The sequence below is a fragment of the Pongo pygmaeus genome, chromosome 16 (assembly GCF_028885625.2).
Source record: "Pongo pygmaeus isolate AG05252 chromosome 16, NHGRI_mPonPyg2-v2.0_pri, whole genome shotgun sequence".
NCBI lineage: Eukaryota > Metazoa > Chordata > Mammalia > Primates > Hominidae > Pongo > Pongo pygmaeus.
This window is the reverse complement of record NC_072389.2, coordinates 68,689,173-68,706,523: the sequence shown is the minus strand read 5'-3', so window position 1 is coordinate 68,706,523 and position 17,351 is coordinate 68,689,173. Positions and strand designations below refer to the sequence as shown.

At 41.5% G+C, this 17,351-nt stretch overlaps 1 protein-coding gene across 3 annotated transcripts in view; it reads right to left on the bottom strand.

Moving 5' to 3' along the window:
- Positions 1–13,385: 13,385 nt before the first annotated feature.
- The window catches only part of APH1B (aph-1 homolog B, gamma-secretase subunit), a 28,296-nt gene continuing 24,330 nt past the window's right edge, over positions 13,386–17,351 (bottom strand). For all 3 annotated transcript variants that reach the window (XM_054450712.2, XM_054450713.2, XM_054450711.2), the window contains one exon: positions 13,386–16,897. In XM_054450712.2, the coding sequence (XP_054306687.1) occupies positions 16,730–16,897 (168 nt within the window). In that variant the 3' untranslated portion in view covers positions 13,386–16,729. The remainder of the gene's footprint in view (positions 16,898–17,351) is intronic.

The window sequence follows — 17,351 nt, the reverse complement described above, 5'->3', positions numbered from 1 at the left end:
CTGTTCAAGGGTACCTTGGCTCCAGTGGGTGACAGCACCCGGCCCAGCTTTGGAATTGAAACATTTCTGATGGTCTGTACTCTGCTAGAACACAGGATGCTTCCGCTGTCCCTGCTCTGGCGTCCTGCCAAGTGTCATGGCCACGCACAGGCATGAAGACAGCCGGGAAGCCAGAGTTCTCACGAAGCACTCACTTCTCGGACTTGCTCCCACCCCACTGGGGAGAGCACTCCTGGAGCAGGCAGTAAGCATCTCTTGTCTCCCTGAATTCCACATCCACTGGGTGGATGATCAGGGAGGCATAGCAGTGAGAGCCATAGGTCGGCAGAGGGAACTCAGGCCCTCCTTTAGGATGGCCATTACCTCATCTCAATCCAGCCAAATCGACCGTCTAGAGCACACAGGCCGAGAGAAATGTAATAAAATATGAGACAAGTATGAAATTTAAACTTTCCGGTAGCCACGCTAGAAAAAGGTAAAAAAAAAAACCCAAAAAACCAGTGACATTAATTTAAATTTAATTTTAGATAATCCAACAGATCTAAAATACTATGATTTCCACATGTAACCAGTATTTTCATGTGTTTGTTTTTCTGCAGTAAATCTTTGAAATCTGGTGTGTGTTTTACACTGACAGCACACTCGATTCAGATGCTAGATTTTCCTTGTAGATATTTGGTCGTTATTTAGATTTCATAAAATTTACAGTTTAAAAGATTCCAACATCCGAGTTGCTCCAAACACACTTAGAAGTTGTTTTCCAAATAATGGAATCAATGATCGGCTTTTAGATGTAAACTTATTAAAGTAAAGTAGCGTTTCTCAGTTGAGGCACATTCCAAGCGCTCAAGATCCATGCCCTGCGCAGACCGGGACGACGAACCCAACTTTCAGAGACTGAGGGTTCTGCCTAGAGAGCTCCCACAGAAATCAGCCCGAGAAGAAGGCCAGGGAGGGAGACAGGGAGGGAGACAGGAAGGGAGACAGGAGGGCAGGAGGAAAATCAAGCCTAAATGAGCACATCGTGGACGCCGCTCTTCCTCTCCCCACACCTCCTCGCCTCGCCGCAGGGGGCCCGGCCGTGCCCCAGGTCCCCGCGGGCGAGAGTGAATGGCGCTCGGATGGCAGGCACGTGGGCACCTGGTGAACTGCAGGACCCTGGCACCGCCACCCCCTCGCCCCTATACACACACACAGGAGCGCCCCTCTCGTTGTCACGTGGCCTTCCTGCTGGGTATCTGGAGCAGTTGCAGCCCCGCTTCCGGAAGGAAACGGGGCCTCTGGGGTGCAGGGACCACCTGCCAGTGCGTTCCAGCCGGGCTGCCATCCACACTGGAGACCGCCCCGCACGTGCTCCTCGGGCTCGGATTCAGCTGTCACAGGATGTGAGGGGAAAGGTGTGCGGCCCGACAATGCCACCAAGGGTGTCCCCGGGCTCCACCCTGTGCCTCTTTATTATAGAATGACTGCGCAGAGATAAGGGCCAGATTACTTTGCTGTATTGAATAATTCACCATAAAAATGATTGCAACCAGGTCAGCTTATCATGATGACGGCAAGCCACCCAGGGATTCGGCAATGCCTCTCGCTCTTGACCGCCCTAAGTCCCCTTCACTCCATTGCACAACCCAGGGTCAGGCGCAGCATTGCCCCTAGCTTCCAAGTGGGAAAGAGGAGGTGGCTCTGGCTAAGCCAAGCTCCCAGAGCTCCCACAGCCCTCGGATTTTTAGTGACAGTGCTAGGGCCACCCTCCACAGCCCCAGTGACATGGAAACACCTTCTGGTCGTAGAGTTTACTGTGCTTATCCCAATCAGGCGGCATGGAAACACCTTCTGGTCGTAGAGTTTACCGTGCTTCTCCCAATCACGCGGTGACCTTGTAAAACCCCAGGGGCTAAAGGCACTAAAAGCATTTGTACTAATGACTTCCAAAAAGTCAACCACAACCTCCCACCTGCAATCTGCTTGGTAGCTCTAACCACCGGCCTCCACTCAGGTTAAGCCTGACCAAGGACTGCCAACTGCATTTGGGCAGAGGGGTCTACTGAGCTCTTGAGATGTTACCTTCACCTGTTAATTCAGCAAACCAAGTTCCCGAGGACACGTTCACAAGCTTTCCCTTTTCCTAAGGCTGAACTGGAGAGAAGGAATAAACACACACACACACACACACACTGACAGAGACACACACAAAATAGTGTGTCTCTCTATATAGTGTGTGTATATATAGTGCATATATATATATAGTCACGCACTGCTTAACAATGTATCCCTTAACCATAGGGATACATTCTGGGAAATTCATCATTAGATTACATCGTTGTGTGAACAAATCTTCATAGTACAGCCTGCTACACACCTAGGCTAAGCTAAATGGTACAGCCTATTGCTCCTAGGCTACAAAGCTGTACAACGTTACTGTACTGAATACTATAGGCCATTGTAACACAACGGTATTGGTGTATCTAAACATAGAAAAATTACAGTAAAAATGTTATAAAGATTAAAAATGGTACACCATGAATGGAGCTTGCAGGACTGGAAGTTGCTCTGGGTGAGTGAGTGAGTGGAGGGAGTATGAGGCCTAGGACATTACTATACACTACTGTAAACTCTATAAAATGCTGTACACTTATGCTACACTACATTGATTGAAAACTTTTCTTTCTTCAATAATAAATTTACTCTAACATTTTTACTTCATAAACTTTCAATTTTTTTTAACTTTTGGACTCTTATAATAGCACTTAGCTTTAAACAAACATACTGTACAGCAGTACAAGTTATTTTCTGTCTTTATATCCTTTTTCTATAAGCCTTTAAATTTTTTTTTAAACTTTTTTGTTTAAAACTAAGACACAAATATACACATTAGCCTAGGCCTACACAGGGTCAGGATCATGAGTATCACTGTCTTCCACCTCCACGTCTTGTCCCACTGGAAGGTCTTCAGGGACAATAACATGCATGGAGCTGTCCTCTCCTATGAATAGCAACGCCTTCTGGAATACCTCCTGAAGGACCTGCGTGAGGCTGTTTTAGGGTTAACTTTTTTTTTCTAAGTAGGAATACACTCTAAAATACCAATAAAAAGTACAGTGTAGTAAATTCATAAACCATAACAGAGTCGTTTTAGCATATAAAAGTATATAGCATATACAATTATGCTATATAATTGTACAGCATATACATTTATAGTATATAACAATTGTATATGCTATATACTTTTATATAACTGGCAGTGCGGTAGGTTTGTTTACATCAGCATCACCACAAACATCTGAGTAATGCACTGCACTAGGATTTTATAATGGCTATGACGTAACTAGGCAATAGGAATTTTTCAGCTTCATTATAACCTATGAGAACACTGTTGTATATGCCATCCATCATTGACTAAAATGTTATGTGGCACATGACTGTATTCCATTTAATACAAATTTCTTAATGCTGTACAGTCTAATGACAGAAAGCAGATCAGTGCTAATGACAGAAAGCAGATCAGTGCTAATGACAGAAAGCAGATTGCCTCACCTAGGGATGAGGTGGAGTGGGGAATGGAGGGATTACAAAAGTGTATAAGAAATGGTAAAGGTGATCCATATGTTCATTATCTTGATTGCGGTGATGGTTTCTCCACATATGTGAACACAATTCTAATGTTATATTTTAAATATGTGCCATTTATCTTAAATCAATTATACCTCAATAAATCTGTTAAAAAAAAGAAAAAAACAGTCCCTCCCACCACCACCTCCATCCCACACACAGCCAAATGATACTCAGTCCCATCCTGAAATTTCCACTGAGAGCTTACCTCCTCCTGGTCCCTCTAGAGAAGCAGTTCAGCAAAGGCTGGTATAATGCACCTTCCTGGGCTCCCACCCATAGGGCGAGTCCATACTTCCCTTGGACTCACCCTGTGGGTGGGAGGCCAGAAAGGAGCATGCTCTATTCACATGGTTGGCTATGACCTCTCAGTATTGTAAGTCAAAGTCATTATTTCTGCTTGGGTTCACTCATTTCAAATATTAACTTTTAATGACCAGCAATGAAGACAACAAACACAGGGCCCATGGGGTCAAGGGCAGATTGAGACCTATAGCAACTTTGTTGATGATGACATAGTCAACTGGCTTTCTCTGGAAGAAGCAAAGAACTTTCTAGTGACATAGGTAACATAACCAGTTCCTTCATCTGCTGAAACTAGTTTCCAAAGCTACCTGGATATCCAACAACAGATCTCATGCATCTAGTGTCTCCCCTCAACCACTCAACACATAACCATTTGAAAAGTGTTCCTGAATATGGTACATCCTTTCCATGGAGGAGTGCACAGCCACTAAGCAGCGCAGCCCAGGAGCTTATCACTCCTTTTATAATCAATGGGAGAAATCTGGATTAACCCCTTCTATTATTCAAACTAATTTCCAACTAACTTTTTCTCATACCTCCTTATTCAAAAGTAAAGATTTAATGAACTACTACTGTCTGCTAAACACAGATTAAGTGGTCGGGATTCAAGCATAATTTAGATACAAGGACTAAATTATTGGAAAAGAGGAAAGAAAAAAAGGGGGCAGGGGCTGGGCGCGGTGGCTCACGCCTGTAACCCCAGCACTTTGGGAGGCCCAGGCGGGCGGATCACCTGAGATCAGGAGTTTGAGACCAGCCTGGGAAAGATGGTGAAATCCCATCTCTACTAAAAATACAAAAATTAGCCGGGCGTGGTGGTGGGCGCCTGTAGTCCCAGCTACTCAGGAGGCTGAGGCAGATTTGCTTGAACCTGGGAGGTAGAGGTTGCCATGAGCTGAGATTGTGCCACTGCACTCCAGCCTGGGCAACAGAGCAAGACTCCATCAAAAGAAAGAAAGAGAGAGAGAGAAGAAAAAACGGGGGTGGGTTAGATAGACTCAGGTGACTGAACCCCCAACCTGTGGGATCTGACACTATCTCCAGGTAGATCATGTTGGAATTGGAGGGCACCCAGCCCGTGTCTGCTGCTTGGTGTGTGGTGAAAAAACCTACACCTCTGGTCATGGAAGTCTTCTTCTGCGTTGATATTACTGTGGTGGTATGAGAGCAGAGGAAAAACACGGTTTGAGAGAGCTTTCCCCGAAACACAAACAGAAATTGCCAGCCCCGCTATACAGAAGAGCAGTATGTACAGAATGCTATGTGTCCATCAAAAGAAGAGTGACTAACCAAATTATAGTATCTCTGTAAAATAGAATGCTATTCAGCAATAAAAATAGCAAATTCTTGATATATACAAAAATATAGAGGATGTCTCAGAAAATTATGTTGAGTGAAAGACGCCAGACACAAAAGAGTACATTTTGTGTTACTCTACGTATATGAAGTTCAAAAACAAGTGAAACTGGCTGGGCGCAGTGGCTCACGCCTGTAATCCCAGCACTTTAGGTCAAGGCGGGTGGATCACCTGAGGTCAGGAGTTTGAGACCAGCCTGGCCAACATGGTGAAACCCCATCTCTACTAAAAATACAAAAATTAGCCGTGTGTGGTGGCACATGCCTGTAGTCCCAGCTACTTGGGAGGCTGAGGCCAAGGAATCGCCTGAACCTGGGAGGCAGAGGTTGCAGTGAGCTGAGATTGTGGCACTGCACTCCAGCCTGGGTGACAAAGGCTCCGTTTAAAAAAAAAACAAAACACAACAACAATAACAAATGAAACTAATCTATGGCAATAGAAGTGGGAACTAGCGGTTGCCCCTGTGGATGGTCTGGAAGGGAGACGGAACCAGCAGGGAAGGAAATGTTTTATATCTTGATTGGGGTGGAGCTTACACAAGTGTGCACATTTGGCAAAATTCATCCAGCTGTACACTTTGAATCTGTGCATTTTATTGTATGTAAATTGTTCCTTGATTTTAAAGGAAAGTGTAAAGAGATCACAGTGGAAAAAGCTATTTGCTTTTCTGGGCCTAATAAGGAAAGACTTCGCAAAGGAAGTGACATTTGAGCAGGATCTTGGAGGAAGAATAGGACATTTTCTGGTTGGAGCTAAAAACAAGAACTAAAATGTGGAGGTATGAGAGTCAACGTGCATCTCAGTAGAGAAGACCTCACAGATGTGTTTGAGAATGTCTGAGAAAGGAGGGTTGGGAATGGTGTGTGCAAGGAAAATAAAAATCTTGGGACCCCAAACTTACTGTGCCAAAGGGAAAAGTTCAGTTTGGGAACTGAATCATGCAAAAACTGCCTTTCATTTTGTTTCTAAATAGCTAGCTGCAAATATAGAGGGCCAAGTACCTCCCCAGAAAGAGCCCCCCTCCACATAATTTGCTTACAAGGAAATTCCTTGTAGGCCCCAAGATCTTTACCCTAAAACAATTCTGTTGGATTTCCCCCTGACAATGTAAATTAACAGCATATCTTCACAAGTATGGCAGAAAGACAGGACAGAAGTCATCCCTTCACTCACCTGAGACAAATGCATATTTGACCGCTTCCTCTACTCGGTGTTTATCTTACATAAAAATGCAGATTCTCTGAGCACAAGATGAATGCATAATTGACTGTTCCTCTACCCCCTCCTTTCATGAGTAAAATGCAGATTTAGTGAGCACTAATCAAAGCCTAATCAAAGTCTTGAGATAATGTAACCTCTTGCCTTTTTTATCTACCCTCCTCCCTTTTTTTTTTTTCTTTTTTGAGACAGAGTCTCACTCTGTCACCCAGGCTAGAGTGCAGTGGTGCGATCTTGGCTCATGGCAACCTCTGTTTCCCGGGTTCAAGCGATTCTCCTGCCTCAGCCTCCCCAGTAGCTGGGACTACAGGTGCGTGCCACCATGCCCGGCTAATTTTTTGTATTTTTAGTAGAGATAGGGTTTCACCATGTTAGCCAGGATGGTCTCGATCTCCTGACCTCGTGATCTGTCCGCTTCGGCCTCCCGAAGTGCTGGGATTACAGGCATGAGCCACCGTGCCCGGTCCCCCTCCTCCCTTTTTTTTCTTTCCTCTTTCACCTATGGTCTCTTCTCTCCCTTTAAATATTGAAGTCCTAAAACCCTCTTTGGAAAATGCATGGATCACAGACTTCCTATGATTTGTGTTCCTTTTTCCCAGGTGCATCCTCGACCTTGACAAAATAAACCTCTCAACTGAGGCTTGCCTCGGTCATTTTTCTTTGGTTTACAGGTGGGAGACGGAAAAAAGTGGTTGAGATCAGATTACAAAAGACCTTGAATAATATCCACTTTCTACCAAGGACAAAGAGAAATTGTGAAAGTGCTTAGATTATGGTTTCGTCTGATTACATAAACAATGCATGCCCATTTTTTGAAAAATGCAAATAATTAAACTGTGTATAAAGCAGAAAGTCCCCCATAATCCTAGCTCCCAAAAGTCACTTTTAACAATTTAGTGTTAGCTAAACAATTATCTTTAGCTAACAATTTATTTTCCAGACGTTATGTATATTCATATGTATTTTTACACTCATTTTTAAATTTTTAATAAAATGAATTAATAGGATTCTATATTATATGCTCTATAAGGGCCAGCATCATGCCGATTTTCATTCTAAATTTTCAGTATCTAGCACAATGTCTGGCATAAGAAATATTTGCTGGATGAAAGAATGATCTTTTATTCTTGCTTTTGTTTTCTAGCACATCCTGGATATCCTCATTCTTTTCAGTGGCTATACAATGTTCTGCTGCTTGATGCAATGCCCTATTGATAGGCACTTGCTGCAAATTCCTTACTGTTACAAGACTGTTACGAGATCCATGTGTACTTGGATGTATTTCTGTGATACTGTGAAATATATATTTGATCTTCATCTCTGTTTCCTGGCAAACAATTCCTAAAACCTTAGAATCTCCAAAGTGATGTATTTTTGTATGTGATGACTGACTGAAAGCTAGCAGTCCCTAGGCAGCTTCAGGATGGGGCTGGTCTCCAGAAAGCCCAAGGCAGGATTACAGGGTTGGGTCTTTGAGCACTACCCCTAACCTCTGGGGAGGAGAGGAGGCTCAGGCTCAAGATTAAGTTGATAGCCAATGGCCAAAGGTTTAATCAATCATGCCTATGTAATGAAGTCTCCATAAAAGGTTCAAGAGGACAGAGTTTGGGAAGCTTCTCAATAGGGGACTGTGTGGAGGTTCTTGGAGGGTGGCACACCAGGGAGGACATGAAAGCTCTGTGTCGCTTCCACCACACCTCGCCGTATGAATCTCTGCATCTGTATCCTTTGTAATACACTTTATAATAAACCAGCAAATGTGTTTCCCTGAGTTCTGTGAGCCACTCCAGCAAATTAATTGAACCCTAAAGTGGGGTTGTGGGAACCCCAACTTGAAGTTGGTCAGTCTGAAGTTCAGGAGGCCTGGATTTGCAACTGGTGTCTGAAGGGGGCGTGGTTTTGGGGACTGAGCCCTGAACCTGTGGGATCTGATGCTATCTCCAGGCAGTGTTGGAATTGAATTAGAGGACACCCAGCCGGTGTCTGCAGCAGAATTGATTGCTTGCTTGTTGAGAGAATAGAAAAAAACTGTGAGTTTGTGGTCTTTTTCCTCTGACACACCATTTCTATGGGACAAATTCCTAGAAGAGGAATTTGCTGGTTCAAAATATGCACATCTCAAAACTGCATAAATGTAACAGATTTCGCTAAATTACCACCCAAGAGGGTTGTACTAATTTCCTTTTTCATAATATGTCGTTTCTACCATATGCTCAACAATCCTTGTTATCAATCCTTTTCACCCTTGATAATCTGATAGTCCAAAATTATTTGCTTGTTTTGCTTTTATTATTCCTGGTTTAGCATTTTGTTTTATGTTTATTGACTATTTGCATTTTTTCTGTGAATTGTCTGTTTATATGCTTTGATCTCTTTTTACTGTATCATTAATTTTTTTAATTATAGAAGCTTTTTATATATTATAGGTGACAATTCTATATATGTCAAAAATATTTCTCTCCATCTTCTTTGTTTAGAATGTCTTTTGCACTGCAGTTTTAAAGTTCTATGTAGTCAAATGTTTTCTTTCTTCTTTGTGGTTTGTAGCCTAAGTGAAATGTGGAGAAAAGCTCTCCTCCTTTAGAATATAAAACTATTCTAATTTTAAAAGATTCTTTTATGGTTTTATTTTTTGCATTTGAATCTTTAATCTGTTTAAATAAGTGAAAGTAAAAACTTTGCTTTTTTTCCCAAATATAATCAAATAAATGATCAAACAGACCCATTTATTGAATAACATATGCTTTCCCCACTGACTTAAAATGCCAATTTTACTATACATGAAATTCCCATATATACCCGGGCCTGTTCTGAAACTCTACATTCATATCCATGACTGTAGATTTGTGATATATGTTGGTATCTAGTAGGATAAACAGAAACATTTCACACAATTTTATTCCCTGAGAGTGGCACTGTTATCAATCCAATCTAGATTAGGTAAATTAACAGGAACAAGTTCAGTTATCCCTTTGATAAATTATCAAAAAATTTAAATATTGGCATACCAGGTATTCTTTCATAGTGTGTATATAGCCATTTAATATGGAGAACTGAAATTTCAATCATGACATTTTGTTTAGTTGTTACAGAACAAAAAGTTATGTGTCATAGTGATTCTATATTGCCTACAAACATGTACATTTTAACAATTGTTTTCTTTATAAAAACTACAAATTCAACGTATTTAATAGATACAGAGGATGTCCAGTTAGCTCTAACATATAAAGAGCTTGGAAGCCATCACTCCCATCCTTACAAGAAAAAGCTAAGCAAATGGAAAAATCAACAATTCTTTTGAACCCATCAGAGAACTGAGGTCTCAGGGTAAACCACCACTCTGAAATCTGGAGAGAGAGGTGAATCCAGAGTCACGGCTGAGATTTGCTTACCTGGAGTGCAAGCTGCTGGAGCCATAAGCTGGTAGCAACACTTAAATGCTAATGTTGACAAATTGCTGGAGTCTGAGTATGGACTAGTGTAAGGGTGAGAAATACTGTCCTCATTGTAAAATACATCCAGAGTGTTTTCCACAACAAAGTCCTCTCTCCAAGGAAAAAGACTTTACCAAAGCCTTATCCCAGCTAGGGAAAGGTACCTTTCTTCTCCAGCCACCTTCTAGCTTCCTGTCTTATCTAAGGGGGAAAAAGTTAAGAAACTCTCAGCCCAGGGATTCAGGCCCATGAAAATACTGAGATTTAGATTATAAATCTAATAAATAAATCTAATAAATTATAATAATAATTTTATTATTATACATGTCCCCTCCTCCACATCGCACTGCCATACCAACAGGGCTCTAGTGTAATTTACAGTGGATTACAGCTGAACGAGTTGCAAGACACAGGCTTTCTCTGAAAAAGGGCACTGAGGGAACTCCACAGTCAAAACGGGAGACAAAAACAAGACCACCAGAGGAACTCGAAGCCTCTGGCACTAACAGCCACAGCAAATATTAAATATAATCCAACTCCTACCTAGATTAACATAAAATTTACACTCAAGGCTTTTAAAATTCAGTTCCTATTACCCAAGAGGCGATGTCTAGCTTTCAACAAATAATTACAAGGCATATTAAGAGGCAAGAAAAAACAAAGTCTGAAGACATAGAAGGATATGCAGATTTTTTTTTTTTTTTTTTTTTTTGAGACAGAGTTTCACTCTTGTTGCCCAGGCTGCAGTGCAATGGTGTGATCTCAGCTCACCGCAACCTCCGTCTTCTGGGTTCAAGTGATTCTTCTGCCTCAACCTCCCAAGTAGCTGGGATTACAGGTGCCCATCACCACGCCTGGTTTATTTTTTGTATTTTTAGTAGAGATGGGGTTTCACCATGTTGGCCAGGCTGGTTTCAAACTCCTGACCTCAGGTGATCCACCCACCTCAGCCTCTCGAGTGAATTTTGTGGGTTTTTTTAAAAAAGGAATTTGTCCATTTACGTTTTTAAGTTTATTGGCATTAAAGTTATCCATAATATCCTTTATTATTTATTTAATAATGTAGGGCCTATAGTGATGTCTCCTGTCATTACTGATATTTGTGCCTTCTCTTTTGTCCATCTGGCCAGAGCTTTAACAGCTTTATTGGTTTTTTTCAAAGAACCAGATTTTTGTTTCATTTTTCCCCATTGTTTTACTGCTATTTCTTTGGTTCCTGTTCTTTTATGATTTCATTTCTTCTCCTTATATTAGCTTTAGTTTGCTCTTCCTTATCAAGTTTCTTAAGTACAGGCTTAGGTCATTGATTTTGAATATTTTTACTTACCTAATATAAGCATTTAATGTTAAGAATTTCCCTCTCTTGGCCAGGCACAGTGGCTCACGCCTGTAATCCCAGCACTTTGGGAGGCTGAGGTGGGCAGATCACTTGAGGCCAAGAGTTCAAGACCAGCCTAGCCAACATGGTGAAACCCCGTCTCTACTAAAAATACAAAAATTAGGTGGGCATGGTGGTGCGCACCTGTAGTCCCAGCTACTCGGGAGGCTGAGGCAGAAGAATCGCTTGAACCTGGAAGGCAGAGGTTGCAGTGAGCTGAGATCATGCCACTGCACCCCAGCCTGGTGACAGAGCGAGATTCTGTCTCAAAAAAATAAATAAAAGAATTTCCCCCTCTATTCCCTCTTTCAGGTCTTTGCTTTGGCAACTATCCTATCCCTCTCCTACGTCATTTTTTCCTTTCTATGGAGTCATTCTTATCTTAACATAAACATGCAGTTACAGTTACAGTCTACATCATAAGGAAAAAAAAAACTCTCTTTCCCCCACATCCTCCTTAGGTTATCATCCCATTGCTCTACAATACCTGTGTTCTCAATGCTGTGTCTACTTCCTTATCTCCTGTTCCGTACAATCCATTCTATTCAGGTGTTCACTCTGATTTCCATCTTGTTTTTATCAAGGTCACCAGCAAGTTCCATCTCTCCATACACAACAATCAATTCTCTCTCCTCTTCTTACCCATTATCCAGCAGCATTTGACACCCTTTCCCCACCGGCTGTCAAGCCACTGCACTCCTCTGGTTTTCCTTTCCTCTTCTCTCCTTTCCAACCTTTCAATTGACTGCCCCAGGGTTCAGTCCTCAGCTATCACCTATCTATATCCACTACCCAGTGCCCGTCATCCACTTCTAAATTTTAAGCATCATCTTAGTAGTCGAGCTATTCTATATTATTCCATAATTTGTAGTGCGTTTTGTAGTTGCCTTGAAATAATACTTAGGTGTTTTAATCTGTGCAGTTAGATTATATGTTTTCCAAGGACAAAGATCCCCACCATCTCGTTCTTTTCCATCCTTTTGAAGTGTCTAAGCAGTATTCCATGCCTGGTAAGCCCTGAATAATCACTGTAAACTCCATCTGATTTTGTGCAAGCTCTAAAAAATGTGTAATTTTACTAGTAGCTAGAAGGATTTACAGTGATCCACACTGAGGCAAAAAGTACCACTTATCAATTAATTGAGCATTAAAGCCAAGATCTGCTTGGGACTCATAATCTATTATGGTCACCTTAGAGTGTATCTAATTCTTCTATTGAGACTGGGACCATAACCTGTCCAGAGGTTCCTTCTATTCAGCATTTTCAAAGAGGTGAAAGTAAAATATGCACTTCTTTCCATTAGAGGTTTCTCATGTGTTGAGGCTGGTCACAGGGAAATCTCCATTCCAACTAAATGCCAAACAAGTAACAATTAAATTAGAACAAAAATTCAGTGTTTAAGGGCCAATGAAATTGTACACGAATCTGGGCTGATAATGGAGGAATGCCCACCTCTTCCACTGGTTTACAGGTTAGAAGCAAAGAGCCCTTGGGACCTGAGAGCGTTTCATCCAATAACGTCATCAACATAGCCTGCAACAGCCTCATTTCAAGCCAGAGTGAACCAGCATCAAATAGTTTTGAGTTTCGTATCATAATCCCCTATGTATCCTGTCTGATGGCGAGGGCCAAGCTCAACCCTTTAGCTGCACTGTCTCCTCACCAAGGGAAAGAAAGAGAAAAGGACTCTATAGGCTACTCAGAATCACCAGGTAAAAGCTAAATTGTACTCTCCTCTTCACCGGACTCCAATCCTCAGCCACTATTATGCAACATTCTTTAAATTCACCATTTTACAATTAGGTGATTTTGCAAAGCAAGCTTCCAGGATCTTTGAGGATTCCCCCGCCTTGGTTTAAGATACCTCAAGGAAATGCTCTACACCAAACTACTCCTAAACACACAGATATGAAATAAGCCTTAGGAGTTTTAAATCAGATAAAGTATTTCTCTTTGAAAAAAGTCTCTGAACTGATCAGTCATAAACAACAGAATGTACATCCAAGTTTCACAAGGAGACAAAACACGGTAGTAACAGATACTAAAGGATACACCATTCCACAGAACAGGAAACACAGGAAATGAGGAGTGCCAGACAATCTTTTTATTGTTCACTGAAAAATGCAGGTCTGCAAAGAGTCAATTGCATTGTATACTGAATGCAAGGTCTGATATTGCAAGTGTATATGACATGGTATAACATATAGAATATTACATATTTTACACAGTGACAGTACCCGCCTCTTCTAAACACTAAAATTTAATAGAATGAAGTAAAAAGCCTGTTAAATAAGAAACAAACACTGCAATCATAAACAAAATGCACTAAGCAAAATACTTTAAAATTGTTGTGTGTGACATCTATCTTGTCTACCTGGAGTTAGGAATGGTGGAGCCCAGAAAAAAACTGAGCTAACAAAAACAGCCAACACCGTCCAGGAACTCTTCCCCGGAATCAGGCCGCTGGTGCCCATCACAGGCTGCCCCCGTCTGGTGACCCAGCCAGGCTTCAGGGCTGCTCGAGGGCCCACACTGAACGCTAACGCCTGTCTGGGGCTGGGCTGAGGTGAATGGGAGGAGTACCAGGTAGGAGGAAGCTTCTCTCCCAACTGCTTATTCTGCATCCATGCTATGGATATGAACACCTAGTGTTTCTGGTGTGAATCTGCCACTCTCCGCAAACATTGAAATGTGATTGAGAAGAAAATGTTAACGCTGGGAACAAAAGCCATTTTCTATGCAGTCTGCAGATATCATCATTAATTCCTTTCATCCATGTTTTCATTAAGATGCTCTAAAAGAGGCTGCTGCTATTATACTGCCAGTCAGGCAGGCCAGGGTAGAGGTAACAAAACTTCTCCAGTTATAACTAGTAATTCAAATGAATCAAAAATAAATATAGCTTACACTAGAGAGCAACACAGTCTCTATTATTCACATGGTAATATATTCAAGAATTGCAACAATATTCACAATTCTCTAAGGTCAACATATTTCCCTCCAAGCAGAAAATCCTGAATGGAAGGGAGTGTATAACATCAATAACTCCTGTTTGTCTCACATATCATCAGGGCTCAGAAAGCTCATTATAGATAACAAATGCAAAAAAAAAAAAAAAAAAGCATTTCAATATATGCACAGCAACAGAGGAAGACTACGCCCTCCCTCTGGGCCTCCTTGGCATAAGGCAAAGCATGGCTATTTGCGACAACAGTGTCTAAGCTGACTCTGGAAAGGCTCATGTTTTAGGAGAAATCAGAATTACAAAGTTCCTTCATTCACAGGTAACAAAGCATTATTAAATAATTTCCTGAACTAAGACAACAGTCTCACCATCAAAGAAAATTTTCTTCTCATCTGAGTTCTTATAAATGAGATTTTACAATATCCAGTTTTAGTTAATATGAAATCATCAGCATACAGAGAACATCAACAAAGCTCAAGATGAGTAAAGCTAATATTCTCAGATTTTCCACACTCTACAGATCAGCAAATATTTTATCAGAATATCCATTTAACACAGTTTTAAGTCCATAATAACCAACTATGTATTTTTCTTATTCAAAGAAGACCATGTTTCGATAAGAATCATCCCAGTTTGATGAGTATCTTATTCCCCTTGATGCTGTACAATAAATGTCACTGTTGAGTCTCTATATCCTTGACTCTTCCAGTCAAAGGAAAATCTTGTATAAAGCTGGAAAACTGCAAACTCCAGCGGAAGCACTAGTGTTAGTGCTGAAGTAAACTTTAGGGGAACAACCACAGTCGCTTATCAGACTGTTTACAGCATTGCTAGAAGCCCTCCTCTTCTTTTATCTCTATTATCTCTATTTTATCTCTAAACATTCTAATATTTTAAACATGGGGGTTTACTGATATCGATAAAGGTCTAGTTCATGAGTAAGGTTTTGGTCTCTGGAATGATGTGTGGCTAGCCCAAAACACTGGCTATGTTAACTTTAAACATGATCATTCTTCTTCCCACCACAATCTGTCAAACCCGCCCATCTGTCCTGCCACTGTCACTCCCCCAGCCCCTCAGGATTGCTGCTCCTGTCTTTTGAATGTTCTACTGCGTGTATGGTATTCACTGAGACATCACTTTAATGTATAGGTCATTTGCATTTCACACCACCAGCTCCCCAAAAGACATCAACTGGGAACAATTTCTAATAGTAAAGGCACGATTTGCCAGCATTTTCCCTTTATAAAGGAAATCAAAGGGCCTGTTTGGAAGCTTGAAAGAACACCTTGGGTATTCCTGTAAAGGGAACGCTGTATCTGCTACCAAAACCCAGAGACACTGACTAGATCTAAAGATCATATGGATTATGCAATAGTGTGAGATTTGGCAGTTTAAGATCTATTTCCAATATTACATTAAACCATTTGGGTGAAACTGTTGTTAGTATCACAGGAGCAAATGAAAAGTGTCAACAACACCCTTTTGGCTTATTTCCTTGTGCTTCTGGTTATACTTCCACCAGCTCCAGTGAAGCCTGTCCCAGGGCACATCACTCAGCTCCCTGCACAGCTGCTCAGAGAGAAAACAATGCACTTCACCTCAACTAGTCCAGCAACTGGCACTCAGATGGTGAACGCTGCAGCCAACGGCCTTGGGGCAGAGCCCATGGAAAGCTTTAAACAGGCTTATAGACATTGCATAAAAATTCCTGATTTTAAAATACCTTCCCAAGGAAGTCAGAAAACAATCATTTTTAGTTAATAAAATGTAATCTATACTCAAAAACAATGTAATGCCTCAGAAAGCAAAACCTGGAATGGAAGAACTTCAGAAAAATACGGCTTAATCTGTATCTCACTTTGGCTAAGTTATCATAGTCAGCGTAATTTATTATTGCATTTAGAAGCCCAACCTACCGTGTTCTCCTAAGATGGTGAAGTACACGAAAACAGTGAACAGGGGTGATAGCCCTTTAGCCTTTTGTGACTTCGGAACTTAGGAAGATAAAAGATAACCAGGATTTGACATTCAGATACTTACTTGCTCAGCACAAGTTGAGTTAGGAGACAGTTAAACACCAGATTCTCATTCACTTACGGTGTTCTCAGGAAGCTCCTATTTGGATACCAAACCAGTGGGTCTCTACCTGGCTGCACATCAGAATCACCTGGGAAGCATTTAAAACTCACCACGTGCCCAGGCCAATTAGCTCTGGAAGGTGGAGCCCAGAATCAGTTGGCTTTACGCTGTCCCAGGTGATTCTCGTGCAGCCAGGATGCACACCACTGAGCACCCCTTTCGGAGAGCAGTTGCGTGAAAGCCAAGTGAATGGAACGCATATCTGGATAGTTTTATTTCTTTCTCAATTCCACCAGAAAAAGGGATTTTCAGAAAAAGGCACAGTTGTGCTTCCTCTAAAGATGTAGTCTGCGGTCTGGGAAGTGCTGGTTCCCCGAGGTTATCTGGAGCGCTGGTTGTAAAGAAGAAAGTCCTTGTCTTGGCAGAGTAGGCAGAGTTTCAGGCTTCGGCAGCTGCCTCCCGCAGCTAAGAATGCCCAGGTGCCCATGAGCACCAGGATTATAAATGCTGACGCCAGGTTTATTCCATAATAAGAACTTATGAAGGTCTGCAAAAGAAAAATAAATCAGCTTGGGTAATAACAGCAAGCTTATTAAACATGTGGAATAACCAAACATAAAGGGAAGCATGGAATACTTTCAAGAACTTGGGTGTGTTTCACCAAACATATGATGTGTGTCACGCATTAAGGCCCCGAGGCATGTAGAACTAAGCTGGTCAACAGATATTGTTGGTCCCGTGCTTTGCTGTATTCAGATGGTAACCCTAGAAGGCAGTCATTAGGCAGAACCTAATGGAATATACAATACAAGATGCATGTCATGTAACTAGTTTCTATTCATTTCTGTGTTAAATTGGTTCTTAGAATTTGCAAGAAAGTGAGACAAGTCCAAATTACTTTGGTATGAATCCTTAGTACTCAAGGGAACATGAGGGAATAGTCTTTTTCAGTTGCACAATTGCTGTGGATTCCAAAAGTGTATTCATTTAAAGAACACTAA